This window comes from Carya illinoinensis, chromosome 9 (genome assembly GCF_018687715.1).
Source record: "Carya illinoinensis cultivar Pawnee chromosome 9, C.illinoinensisPawnee_v1, whole genome shotgun sequence".
In the NCBI taxonomy this organism is placed as follows: Eukaryota; Viridiplantae; Streptophyta; class Magnoliopsida; order Fagales; family Juglandaceae; genus Carya; species Carya illinoinensis.
The window spans coordinates 42,127,227-42,138,291 of record NC_056760.1 but is presented as its reverse complement, the minus strand read 5'-3'; the positions used below and the strand labels follow the sequence as shown (position 1 = coordinate 42,138,291).

General features: G+C 39.3%; 2 protein-coding genes across 2 annotated transcripts; one reads left to right on the top strand and one right to left on the bottom strand.

Annotated features, from left to right (window-relative positions):
• Nucleotides 1-130: 130 nt before the first annotated feature.
• LOC122277497 (mitochondrial succinate-fumarate transporter 1) lies at nt 131-3,007 on the bottom strand. The gene is made up of 2 exons (XM_043087489.1): nt 2,365-3,007; nt 131-942 (listed from the first exon to the last, which is right to left on the bottom strand). Exons 1-2 carry the CDS (start codon nt 2,764-2,766, stop codon nt 406-408), a joined length of 939 nt encoding a protein of 312 aa, XP_042943423.1. The 5' UTR covers nt 2,767-3,007; the 3' UTR covers nt 131-405.
• Nucleotides 3,008-4,840: 1,833 nt separating this feature from the next.
• LOC122277115 (uncharacterized mitochondrial protein AtMg00810-like) lies at nt 4,841-7,746 on the top strand. The gene is made up of 4 exons (XM_043086992.1): nt 4,841-4,982; nt 7,109-7,225; nt 7,354-7,502; nt 7,588-7,746. The coding sequence occupies exons 1-4, from the start codon at nt 4,841-4,843 to the stop codon at nt 7,744-7,746; spliced, it is 567 nt and encodes a 188-aa protein (XP_042942926.1).
• Nucleotides 7,747-11,065: the final 3,319 nt, after the last annotated feature.

Genomic DNA, 11,065 nt, shown 5'->3' with positions numbered 1-11,065 from the left:
CTCTCTACCCTGAAAATCACTGCTCCCCCTATCTTCCCGGAAGCACCCCCCTGCACGCGCGTCTCGTTGATGTTTTTTTTTCCCTGCTAATGAGGGATGATAGCTTTCATACCAACTACATACCCAAAAATTGATGGGTGTTAAATGGTGTATCAATAAATGGAATTGTCCCTAAGCAATGTCAAAGAGAGCAATATCTTAGACATCAACATCCTCGAACCAATTCCTCGACCACATCAAATGCCTAGGACTAATACAAAACATATTTCCGGTTTGAGGGATTGTTCACTCTCGTCCCCAATTATTGATTTGTCGAAAGAACAAAAATTTGTCGAAAGCAACTATCCAAATCCATGCCAGCAACGGAATTCAAAACTAGTACGAGCAAAATCACGTGAATGATAACTACAAGTGTGCTCCGCGGATATATCTCCCCTCATAAAATCCAATCACTTGGTCAGCCACAGTCCACATTATAGCCTGGCCAGGAGGAATCCTCATGAGCCGGGGTAAAAGTCCCTTCCACAACGCACGAAGCCCTTCCTCTGCATATATGGTTCTGATGGCATGGATCATACCTTTGTACTTCACCCCACCCCCAACTCTGCTCTGGGCCATCAGCCTTGTTTTCACAACATCAAATGGTCCAGTGCAGACAGGACCTGCAGTACCCGCAAGAAATCCCGATATCATAGACTGCCATGGTTGGAGGACTTTCCCATCACCTTCATGTTTTTTCCACAAGAGTACATCAAATGCATTTTTGGCTGTAAACATGGCAGCCTGGTTAGTCCCATTTCGCATGACAGTCGGAGCAGCACCTGCCCAGAGCCCAAGGAGCCCTTCTTCTCGGATGATCAAGCGAGCACAATGGAAAGGACCCTTATACTTCAGAAGCTCGGGACTCAAACCTCTCTGCTGCTGCAATCTAATTTTGACCACCTGCACCAAAAAATCTTGGATTTTCTCATAGGACACACAGAATGTAATAATATAAGTAATGCCTGTAAGCTAGGAGTCCATTCATTCCATCCAAATATAAAAAGTACAGTAGTACCTCCTACTGTATCCCTATTACCAAAAGTAGACTTCATTTAAGCATACAACATACCATGTCTAATTGAGCAGAATTTACAAAAATCTTGTTATTTGTACACATATCTTACCCTGGGGGCAACTTAGCCAATCTCCACATGATCTTGTGGGGAAGTGCTGGTTGACATAGTAAGTTTTATGTCGAGATACATTTCAAACAAGACAAGGAAGAAGAAGAATTGGGTGTGAATGAGAAAGAGATAAAGGGATTCTTCTCTTCGTTTTCCTACAAGTGAGAATGGGACACTAGGATGAAAAATCCATCCCATGACCAGATGTTGCACCCATGTAGTGAAGACCAACATGGATTACCGACCAATTAGCACGCATGCGCAATGAAAAGAGACTTAAATGGGTGCACCTAAGGACGTGTATTATAGTATCAGGACTGGATTAGTGGACACCAAGTATGACAAAGTCTAGTGATCCGATTCTCAAATCATTCACCATTTTGATCGTGATCTAAAAAACAAATCGAGAAGGCTTGAGAATAATTAAGAAAGTTTTCATTTTCTTAAGCATCAACATTTTTTTAAAGGAAGATAAATTTTAATATGATGGAGAGAGATATTACACCGGGAAAAAAAAATTAATATTTAGTAACATTATTAATTCTCTATTATTTTTAGGATTCAAAATGTGCTCAAATACAACAGAATCTTTACTTGATAAACGAGTCTAATTCCCTCGTGATAATAACTTATGAAAAATTCTATTTACCACACACCACACTTTTTTTATTTTTTTATTTTTTATTTTTAAAAATTTTGGTTTTATTCTTCTTAAACTAATTGAATTCTTCTACTTATCATCCATATACTACATATTTAGTAAGAGAAAAGAATAAAAAAGTGTGGTGTGTGGGGATGATGAGTAGCCAAGCTCATAACTTATTCTTTAGGGATGAATAGCATGTATTGACTTAAGTTTAAGCAATTTAGAACAAAAAATGGCATAATTTCCTCTTCATTCGCAAAACTAGACCAAATTTATGGCGCCAGATGAGTTGATTTCACCTTTACCATTCGACGTTTGGATACTAGGGAGAAGGAATCAAGTACATTAGAAAGCTTAGAGATAACAAACAAAGCTCGAGATCCAAACAAAGCCTAAGAAGAACCCAGCAGGTGCATGCATCAACCTTATTCAAACCTAAGCAATCCAAGATTTGAAAATTATACCAATCAAAGAAATAATAAATTAGAAAACGTACATTGAGGTTTTTTTTCTAAACAAAATTGCAAGAGACTAAAATTGTCTTCACCGTACCTCAAATGGTGTAACAATAACAAGAGCCTCAAGAACCCCAGCACCAAACCCGGAGAGTAGCCGCCCACGGTTGCTGATCTTTCCCGTCTCGGAGTCCTTAAACGCGGACTGGAGCACAGCATTGGAGCCCATCCGAAGCGCATACTTGAGGGTCAGGTGCGTGGCGAACGGGGTCAAGCCCTTCCAGAGAGCCCGCACACCTTCGGTGCGCACAATCGTGGTACCGCAGTGGATAATCCCCTTGTAGGTCCCAGAGCGGTCGAGCTGTAGCCTGGTTTTGATGACGTCAATGGGCTGCAGACAAGCAGCCTCCATGACTCCACCGAGCGAGCCGGACAAGGCTTTCACGTAAGGTGGGATCGCTTTCATGGGGGTTCCCTGCGGTTGATCTTGCTTTTTCATAGTTTGGGATTAGCCTTCGATTAGGGGTTGAGATTTGAGAAATTGAAACTCTTTAGGGTTTTGAAAGGGAGGGGCGGAGAAGAAAGAAGCAGGAGAAAAGAGTTGCGCTTTGTCTTCTTCCTTGTCCACTCCTCCCACAGTAAAGGAGGCAGGAGCTTCTCGGCTGTGGTTGGCTCTCTTAAGCAAAGAAGTGGCCCATGTGAGCGTGGCAAGATTCTGGTTGCTGAACTGTAAACTGTACGTCCACGCCAACTTGGACCATCGATTGATTATTTTCTACTGCTATGCATATGTGACGCTGAAGATGGAAGTTAAAACAGTTAAAAGTAAAATAAAATAAGTTCATCCATTGGTCAAATGGGACCGGATACTTAGCCTACTGATGATACGAAACATTTATGTAGAGTTGTGTACGAAAACCTTTCTATGAAAAATTGAAATAGACATTTTGCAGTTTCAAACACAAAAAAAAAAAAAAAAAAAAAAGACATTTTGCTACTTTTTATTTTTTATATTCTGTATTAAATTGATAACGAGAGAAAGCAAATGTACCTTCAAAATGATAGAATGTAAAATTATTATTATATAGAGAAATTATGAGAATTTAGAATCATTCTCACAGCACTAGAAATGAAAAAGAGATGGACAAGAGATAAAAACATAATATAATTATAAAAAAAAAAAAATCTAACAATAACATATTTATTTAGAAACATAATCATAAAAAAAGGGGAAAAAAAAAAACCTTGTGCTAATGACTTACAATGAGTACATTTTTAATAATTAATCTCGATCAATTGTGAGATTCGATAGGAAAGAAAAACTATACAACAAAAAGATAGTTGAATAAAATACGAGTATTGAGAAGAAAAAAGAGATAGATATAAAAAAATAAATTAAATATGTTTCCCATTACATATAATCCATTCAATATTGTTTATATTCTCCCGTTAAACAAATCAATTTTTTTTAACTATGTCTTTTTTTCTTTTTTTCTTTTTTAACTTTAGAAGGATCGGAAGATTTTATATTGGCATCTCTTAGGCCACAACCTAAATTGCCTTGTGGAAGAATTAGTCATGAACATACCAAATTAAATCACGTCATTTTATAATCTTTTGTTTATGATACTCGTTATAAATGTTAAGGATGAAGATCCTCTGCCTTGATATAAGACTTTCCTATTACAGCATGTATTGACCCGTGATTAGTGTTGTCCAGTTCTTTCCATTTATTCACTTGATTATTTTGTAATCAATCCTTACATACAATTATATAAATGCAATAGACTCACCAACGCAAGGTGTGGTGGTTTTTCAAACACTCTCATTGTATTAGAAAACCATATGGATTAACCTCCATCGATCCTTCTTCTCAATGGCTACAGAGTCCACTCTTTTTCCTTTCAACACCCTCATTCACATGGTCACAATAAAACTTTCCTCTTCCAACTATCTTTTGTGGAAAAGCCAGTTGCTTCCTCTCTTAGAAAGCCAAGACTTCCTTGGTTATGTGGATGGCACACTCACGCCTCCACTTGTTTTGCCTCTGCCGATTCTCAGACATTCAATGATAAATATGTGGCATGGACCACTGACCAATGGCTTCTAAGCCTTCTCCTGTCCTCTCTCACCGAGAAGGCTATGGCTGAAGTGGTGGGCCTCTCCACCTCCCGCAAAGTCTAGGTTGCCTTGGAAAACACTTTCAGCCACCATTCTAAGGCCCGTGAGATCTAACTCAATGATGATTTACAGCTAATGAAACGCGACACCTACCCATGCCTTCAAAGCTCTCTATGATCAGCTCCATGCAATCGGACAACCTGTTGATGGCACCGACAAGGTGCACTAGTTCCTTCGAGGTCTTGGTTCAAATTTTTCAAGCTTCTCTATGGCACAAATGGCGCTCACTCCCCTCCCCTGTTTTGTTGATTTGGTTCCCAAGGCAAAGGCTTTTGAACTCTTCCAAAAATCATTAGAACTTGCTGCTCCCACTCCAGCGGTGTTTACTGCTACTCCTCGCTCCTCTGCAAAACCGACTCACAAGCACCATTCTTCTTGCACTCAACACAGCCATGGTGGAGGCCATGGCAGAGGACATGAACGTTCCTCTTCTGGAAGAAGACCACCTCGTTGTCAAATATGTTGCGAGGAGGGGCATTTCGCAGACCGTTGCCAGCAATGCTAAGAGCGCCATGGTCCAACCTCAGAAGCTCAGTTAGCCGAAGCCCTCACTTCCTCATGCTCGGTCTTAGGGAATGATGTCTCGGACTGGTACTTAGACACAGGGGCTTTGGCCCACATGACTCCAACCCATTCCACCTTGGACCAGTTCACTTTATACATGGGTAAGAATTGTGTTATTGTTAGGAATGGTACGTCCCTTCCCATCACTCACACTGGTAAAACTTCCCCTTGTTCTGATCTTCAATTATTAGATGTTTTGGTCGTCCCTCGCCTCACTAAAAATCTTTTATCTATTAGTAAATTAATAACTGATTTCCCATTATCCGTTACATTTACTATAAATTTTTCATTGTTCAGAATCGTCAAACTAGAAAGGTGGTGGCAACCGGTAAACGTGATGGTGGCTTATATATGCTAGAACGCGACAATTCCACTTTTGTTTCTATCCTAAAAAATAAATCTCTTCATGCTTCGTATGATCTATGGCATGCTCGACTATGACATGTGCATCATTCTATCATTTCTTCTTTACATAAAAAAAAGGATAGTTGTATCTTACTTCTTTATTACCCTCGCATGTGTTATGTGAAACATGCCAACTTACAAAAAATCATCGTTTGCCTTATTCTCACAATGGACGTTGCACGTCCAAAGTATTAGATCTTATTTACTACGATATATGGAGCCCCGCTCCTATCAAGTCAAATTTGCGTTTTACCTACTATGTTTTATTTATTGATGATTTTTCACTCTTCACTTGGCTCAATCCATTGAAATTGAAATTTGACTTCTATAATATTTTCTTTCAATTTCAAAAATTTGTGGAAAATCAACACTCTGCTCGCATCAAAATTTTTCAAAGTGATGGTGGTACTGAATTCACTAGCAATTGCTTTCAAGCACACCTTCGTAACTCAAGCATTCATCACCAACTCTCATGTCCATACACACCTGCCCAAAACAGCCGCGCCAAAATAAAACATCGCCACGTGACTAAGACGGGTCTTGCTCTTCTTTTCCATTCGCATATGCCTCTTCATTTCTTGGTTGACTCTTTTAGTATTGCGGCTTACATCATCAACCGTTTGCCCACACCGCTTCTCGGAGGTATGTCTCCCGTTGAGCTTCTTTACGGTTTCCTCTCCCAATTATGAAAATTTACATCACTTTGGTTGTCGTGTTTATCCCTATTTATGTGATTACATGACTAACAAATTTTCTCCATGCAGTATTCCTTGCATCTTCATGGGTTACAGTTCCTCTTACAAAGGATTTCGTTGTCTTGACCCCACCACCTCCCGACTTTATATTACCCGCCATGCTCAATTTGATGAGCACCATTTTCCCTCGCATCATACCTTTCAGGCTCAACCCATCTCATCCCTTCAAATTTCAAATTTTTTGGAACCAAGTCTTCACCATACAGAGCTACCCGTGTCTTCCCCTGCACCACCTTCCTGGCAAATTCCTCAATCCGAATGCACCTCTTGTATTATTTGTATTGATCCTACGGATGAGTCTTTGCAAGTCGCTCCTTCGCATGCAGGTCTCTCTTTGCCGTTCCCTGTAGAGGACTCTTCATCGGCTCCTCTCGAGCCCACTACTAAGTCCCCTATCATTGCTCAGCCTCCCCTTGCCACTGCTCCCTTGGGCTCTCATCCTACAATTACATAAGCCAAAGCTGGTATTTTCAAAACTCATCACCCTACACATCTCAGTTTTGTGGGTTCCTCTGGACTTCTTACTGCGCTCCTTGCATCCACTAAACCCAAAGGATTCAAATCCGCTGCTAAGAATCATGCTTGGGTTGCTGCCATGGATGAAGAAGTCTATGCCTTGCAAAATAATCGTACTTAGATTTTAGTGCCTCGGAACTCGATGTCAAAAATGCTTTTCTCAATGGCCATCTATTGTGGATGTTTATATGGAGCAACCCCCAGGGTACATTGATCCTCGCTTTCCTAACCATGTTTGTCAATTGAAGAAATATCTCTATGGTCTCGAGCAAGCTCCTCGTGCCTGGTTTCAGCTCTTCATCTCCTTTCTCATTCAACTTGGTTTTTATTGTAGTTATGCAGACACATCACTTTTTATTTTCCACAAGCAGAATAACCTAATCTATTTGCTACTCTACATTGATGACATCATTCTCACAGGCAACAACTCCTCATTTCTTGACAACTTTACTCGTAAGCTCAATTCTGAGTTCGCTACTAAGGATCTAGGCTCTCTTAGCTACTTCCTTAGTCTTGAAGCTACATCTACTACTGATGGTCTCTTTATTAGTCAACTGAAATATGCACGAGACATCCTGACATGAGCTCAGTTACTTGATAGCAAATTGGTCCACACTCCCATGGTTGTTCTCGCCACCTGTCTACTGATGGTCTTTTGTTCTCAGACCCTACACTTCACAGATCTCTTGTGGGTGCTCTCCAATACTTGACCATTACCCATCATGATATTGCTCATGCTGTCAATTCCGTCAGTCAATTTCTACACTCTCCAATTGAAGCTCACTTTCAGGCTATCAAGCGCATTCTTCTCTATGTTAAGGGCACACTACACTTTGGACTTATCTTTCATCCATCTACTACTCTTGGTGCTTTTAGTTGCCTACTTGGATGTTGATTAGGCAGGATGTCCTTATCCTCGTCGCTCTACGTCGGGCTATTCTATTTATCTTGGTGGAAATTTGGTCTCTTGGAGCGCCAAGAAGCAACCCACAGTTTCTCGATCCAATTATGAATCTGAATATCGCGCCCTGGCCCTCGCTGCCTTTGAAATTCTCTAGCTCACACATCTCCTTCGTTATCTCAAAGTTTCCCTTCCCCAACAGCCTCTTTTGCTTTGTGATAATAAGAGTGCAATCTTCCTAAGCTCGAATCCAGTTTCTCACAAGCGAGCAAAGCATGTTGAGTTAGACTATCACTTCCTTCGTGAACTTGTTGTCGTTGGCAAACTTTGTACTCAATATGTGTCATCTCATCTGCAAGTTGGCGATGTCTTCACCAAAAGTGTGTCCTGACGTCTCTTTGAATTTTTTCGCTCCAAGCTTCATGTCCGACCCAATCCGATGCTCAGCTTACGGGGGGGTGTTAAGGATGAAGATCCATTGCCTTGATATAAGACTTTCCTATTACAGCATGCATTGACCCGTCATTAGTGTTGTCTAGTTCTTTCCATTTATTCACTTGATTATTTTGTAATTAATCCCGATATGTAATTTCCATACATAGATGTGTAATACAATTATATAAATGCAATAGACTCACCAACGCAAGGTGTGGTGGTTTTTCAAACACTCTCAGTAAACCTAGCACTTCACTTCTATTATGAAATTTTTAAGATAAATTTGTTCACCGTTTGTGTTATCTTAGGATTAGGTCCACGTATAATATTTTGTAGAAATAACAGCCTATGGTATGAGTAATTTAGAATTTTTCCATCCACTACTGTTAACAAAAAAAAGTTGGCAAAAAACACATGGCCAAACCACAAAATTCTTTAAAATAAATATAAAATAATTTTTTGCAATAGAGAAGAATTTCTAAAATATAAAAATAGAGATAAAATCTATAAAGGGAGAAATAGACATAAATACGAGAATACTTGTTTTTTTTTTTTTTTGAATTGTCTTTCAATTTATGTTAAATAGTTTTTGCTTTTTAAGAAATTAATGTTGTCAAGTAGGAGCTTGTAATTAGTCCACGTATTTTTCAATTAATAGTGATGAACGAAAAAATTAATAGTAGACTCAATTTTCTGAGGCTATGTTTGGTTTTTTTTTTTTCCCAACAAAGCAGCATATTGTATATTAAGGCATGAAAAATAAAAGTTGTTCAGCAGCAGTAGCAGTAGCAGTTATGTATAAAAACTAGGGGGATCTTTCCCACTATGAAAATTAAGTAAAGACGATGGAATAGAGATAAGGGGTATGCTTCCTAACATATTGTTGGTGGCTGCCCACTGCGCAATGGAATGCGTGCATCGATTTGTATCTTGATGTATTTTCTTCGTTTTCCAGTTTTGAAAGGACTTTAAGGCAAGCCTGATATCTTGGATGATTGGCTGAGCTAACCTGTCTGGGCTGATGCTTGGATCCTTAACTGCCTGCAGTGTATTTAGGGAATCTCCAGCAATTACAAGTTTTGTAATCCCTTTGTCTTTAGCTTCTTGAATTCCTAGAAGTAATGCTGCAACTTCTCCTTGGTTGGAATCGGATGTCCGAATGTAGTTAGTTACAACAAAGATAGGAGTACCTGCTGCATTTCTACATATTGCAGCAGTAGTACTACCATGATGTCTATCGGCTACATCAAAAGTTAAGAAGCAGTGGTCTTGAGGGATGGCTTTCCATTCATGGCTTGAGTTAATCAATTTATTTTCCCACGCATCACAGTGTTCTTTGTGTGTTTTTAAAGTGGATGACACAAAGGTGTGTATATTAAGCGTAAACCCATCATGGACAACTTTATTCCTCAGGTACCAGATACTATACATTGCAATTAAGGCAAAGATCTGAAAATGGTGCTCATCTTGAGGAGGTATTTCTAACTGTCCTCTGGGGTCAATGATGCATCGAATCCAGTGGTCTATGCTGTGATTTTCAAAGGCATAAATGTTTATAGGCCAAGTAGAGTTCCTCCAAAGTATTCTGGTGAAAGTGCAAGTTAGAAACAGATGAGGGATACTTTCTTCTCCTAAGTTGCAGATGGGACAGTGAAGGTCCTCTTGGTTCATTGGAATGAACTTACAAAGGAGAGCACGATTGGGAATGATATTACAGAGAATCTTCCAACAGAGAAATTTGAGCCTATCCTGGACCTTGAGCTTCCAAATATTTTTCCAAAGGTTTGTTTGGTGTGAACTTTGGTTTTCAAAATTGCTTTGAGTCCCCACTATGGCTGCATAAGCCGATTTTATACTAAACTTTCCTGAGGAATGGTGGATCCAAACAAGCTTATCCTCCCTATTTTGGTAGTTATCCTAGGCTAAAGGTATTTTCAAAATCTCATCAACAAAAGATTGGTGGAAAAGGGTTTGGAGAAGAATTGTATTCCAACTTCTTGGATTTTCCATCATGAGCTCAGACACTTTCATGTTGGGATCAATTTGGATCAAGCTATCCTTTGCAGTTGGGGTTAAGGGTGGAGAGGTTGGAATCCATTGATCAATCCAAACTTTTTTTTTTTCACTCCATTATTAATCTGATGACAGATACTTGTCTGCAGCATTTCCTTTTCTCTGAGGATTCCTTTCCAGGTCCAAGAGTCTGTGGGCTATTGAAGGGCATTGAGGAAGGAAATATTCTTTAAATACTTTCCAGCTAGAATATTGATCAAATTTGAACGGTTTCCAAGAATGATTTGCCATCCAACTTTACAGAGGAAAGCTTTGTTGAAATCAGAGACTAGTCTAATGCCAAGGTCACCCATTGACTTAGGTTTGCATATAGACTTCCAAAATTTTGGGGTGAGATTATGATTTTTTCCAGAAGGAAAACCCCACCAAAATTTCATAAAATCCCTATCAATGTTTCTAGCAATGGTTTTTGGGATTATAATTGTTGACATGAAATAGGAGGGAATAGAGCTAGCAACTAATCTGACAAGGGTAGTTCTACCAGCCTGGGACAGTAACTTTGCTTTCCATCCAGCAAGTTTTTGAGAAATCTTTTGTTGAATGTCTTGGAAATGAATCTTTTTTTCGGCATTGAAATTTAAAGGAAGGCCAAGATATTTAATGTTGGGAGAGGCATTTTTTAAGTAAAAAACACTTTTAATCTCCATTTTTTGTCTGGGTGCAGTGTTATCATTAAATTTGATGGAGGATTTGTTGATGTTAACCTTTTGTCCTGACCAAAGAGAGTACTTGTCCAGACAGCTTTTAAAGCTATTTGCAGTTTGCATAGTGGCTCTCCCAAAAAAAATGAGGTCATCAGAGAAAAGAAGATGAGAAAGGTGAGTGCCATTTCTGTTAATCGAGATGCCTCTCAAATGACCCAAGTTTTCTTTTTTTACAATTAATTTGGAAAGGACTTCAGTTCCCAGGATGAAGAGGAAAGGAGAGAGAGGATCACATTGTCCCAATCCTCTATTTAGTTTGAAATT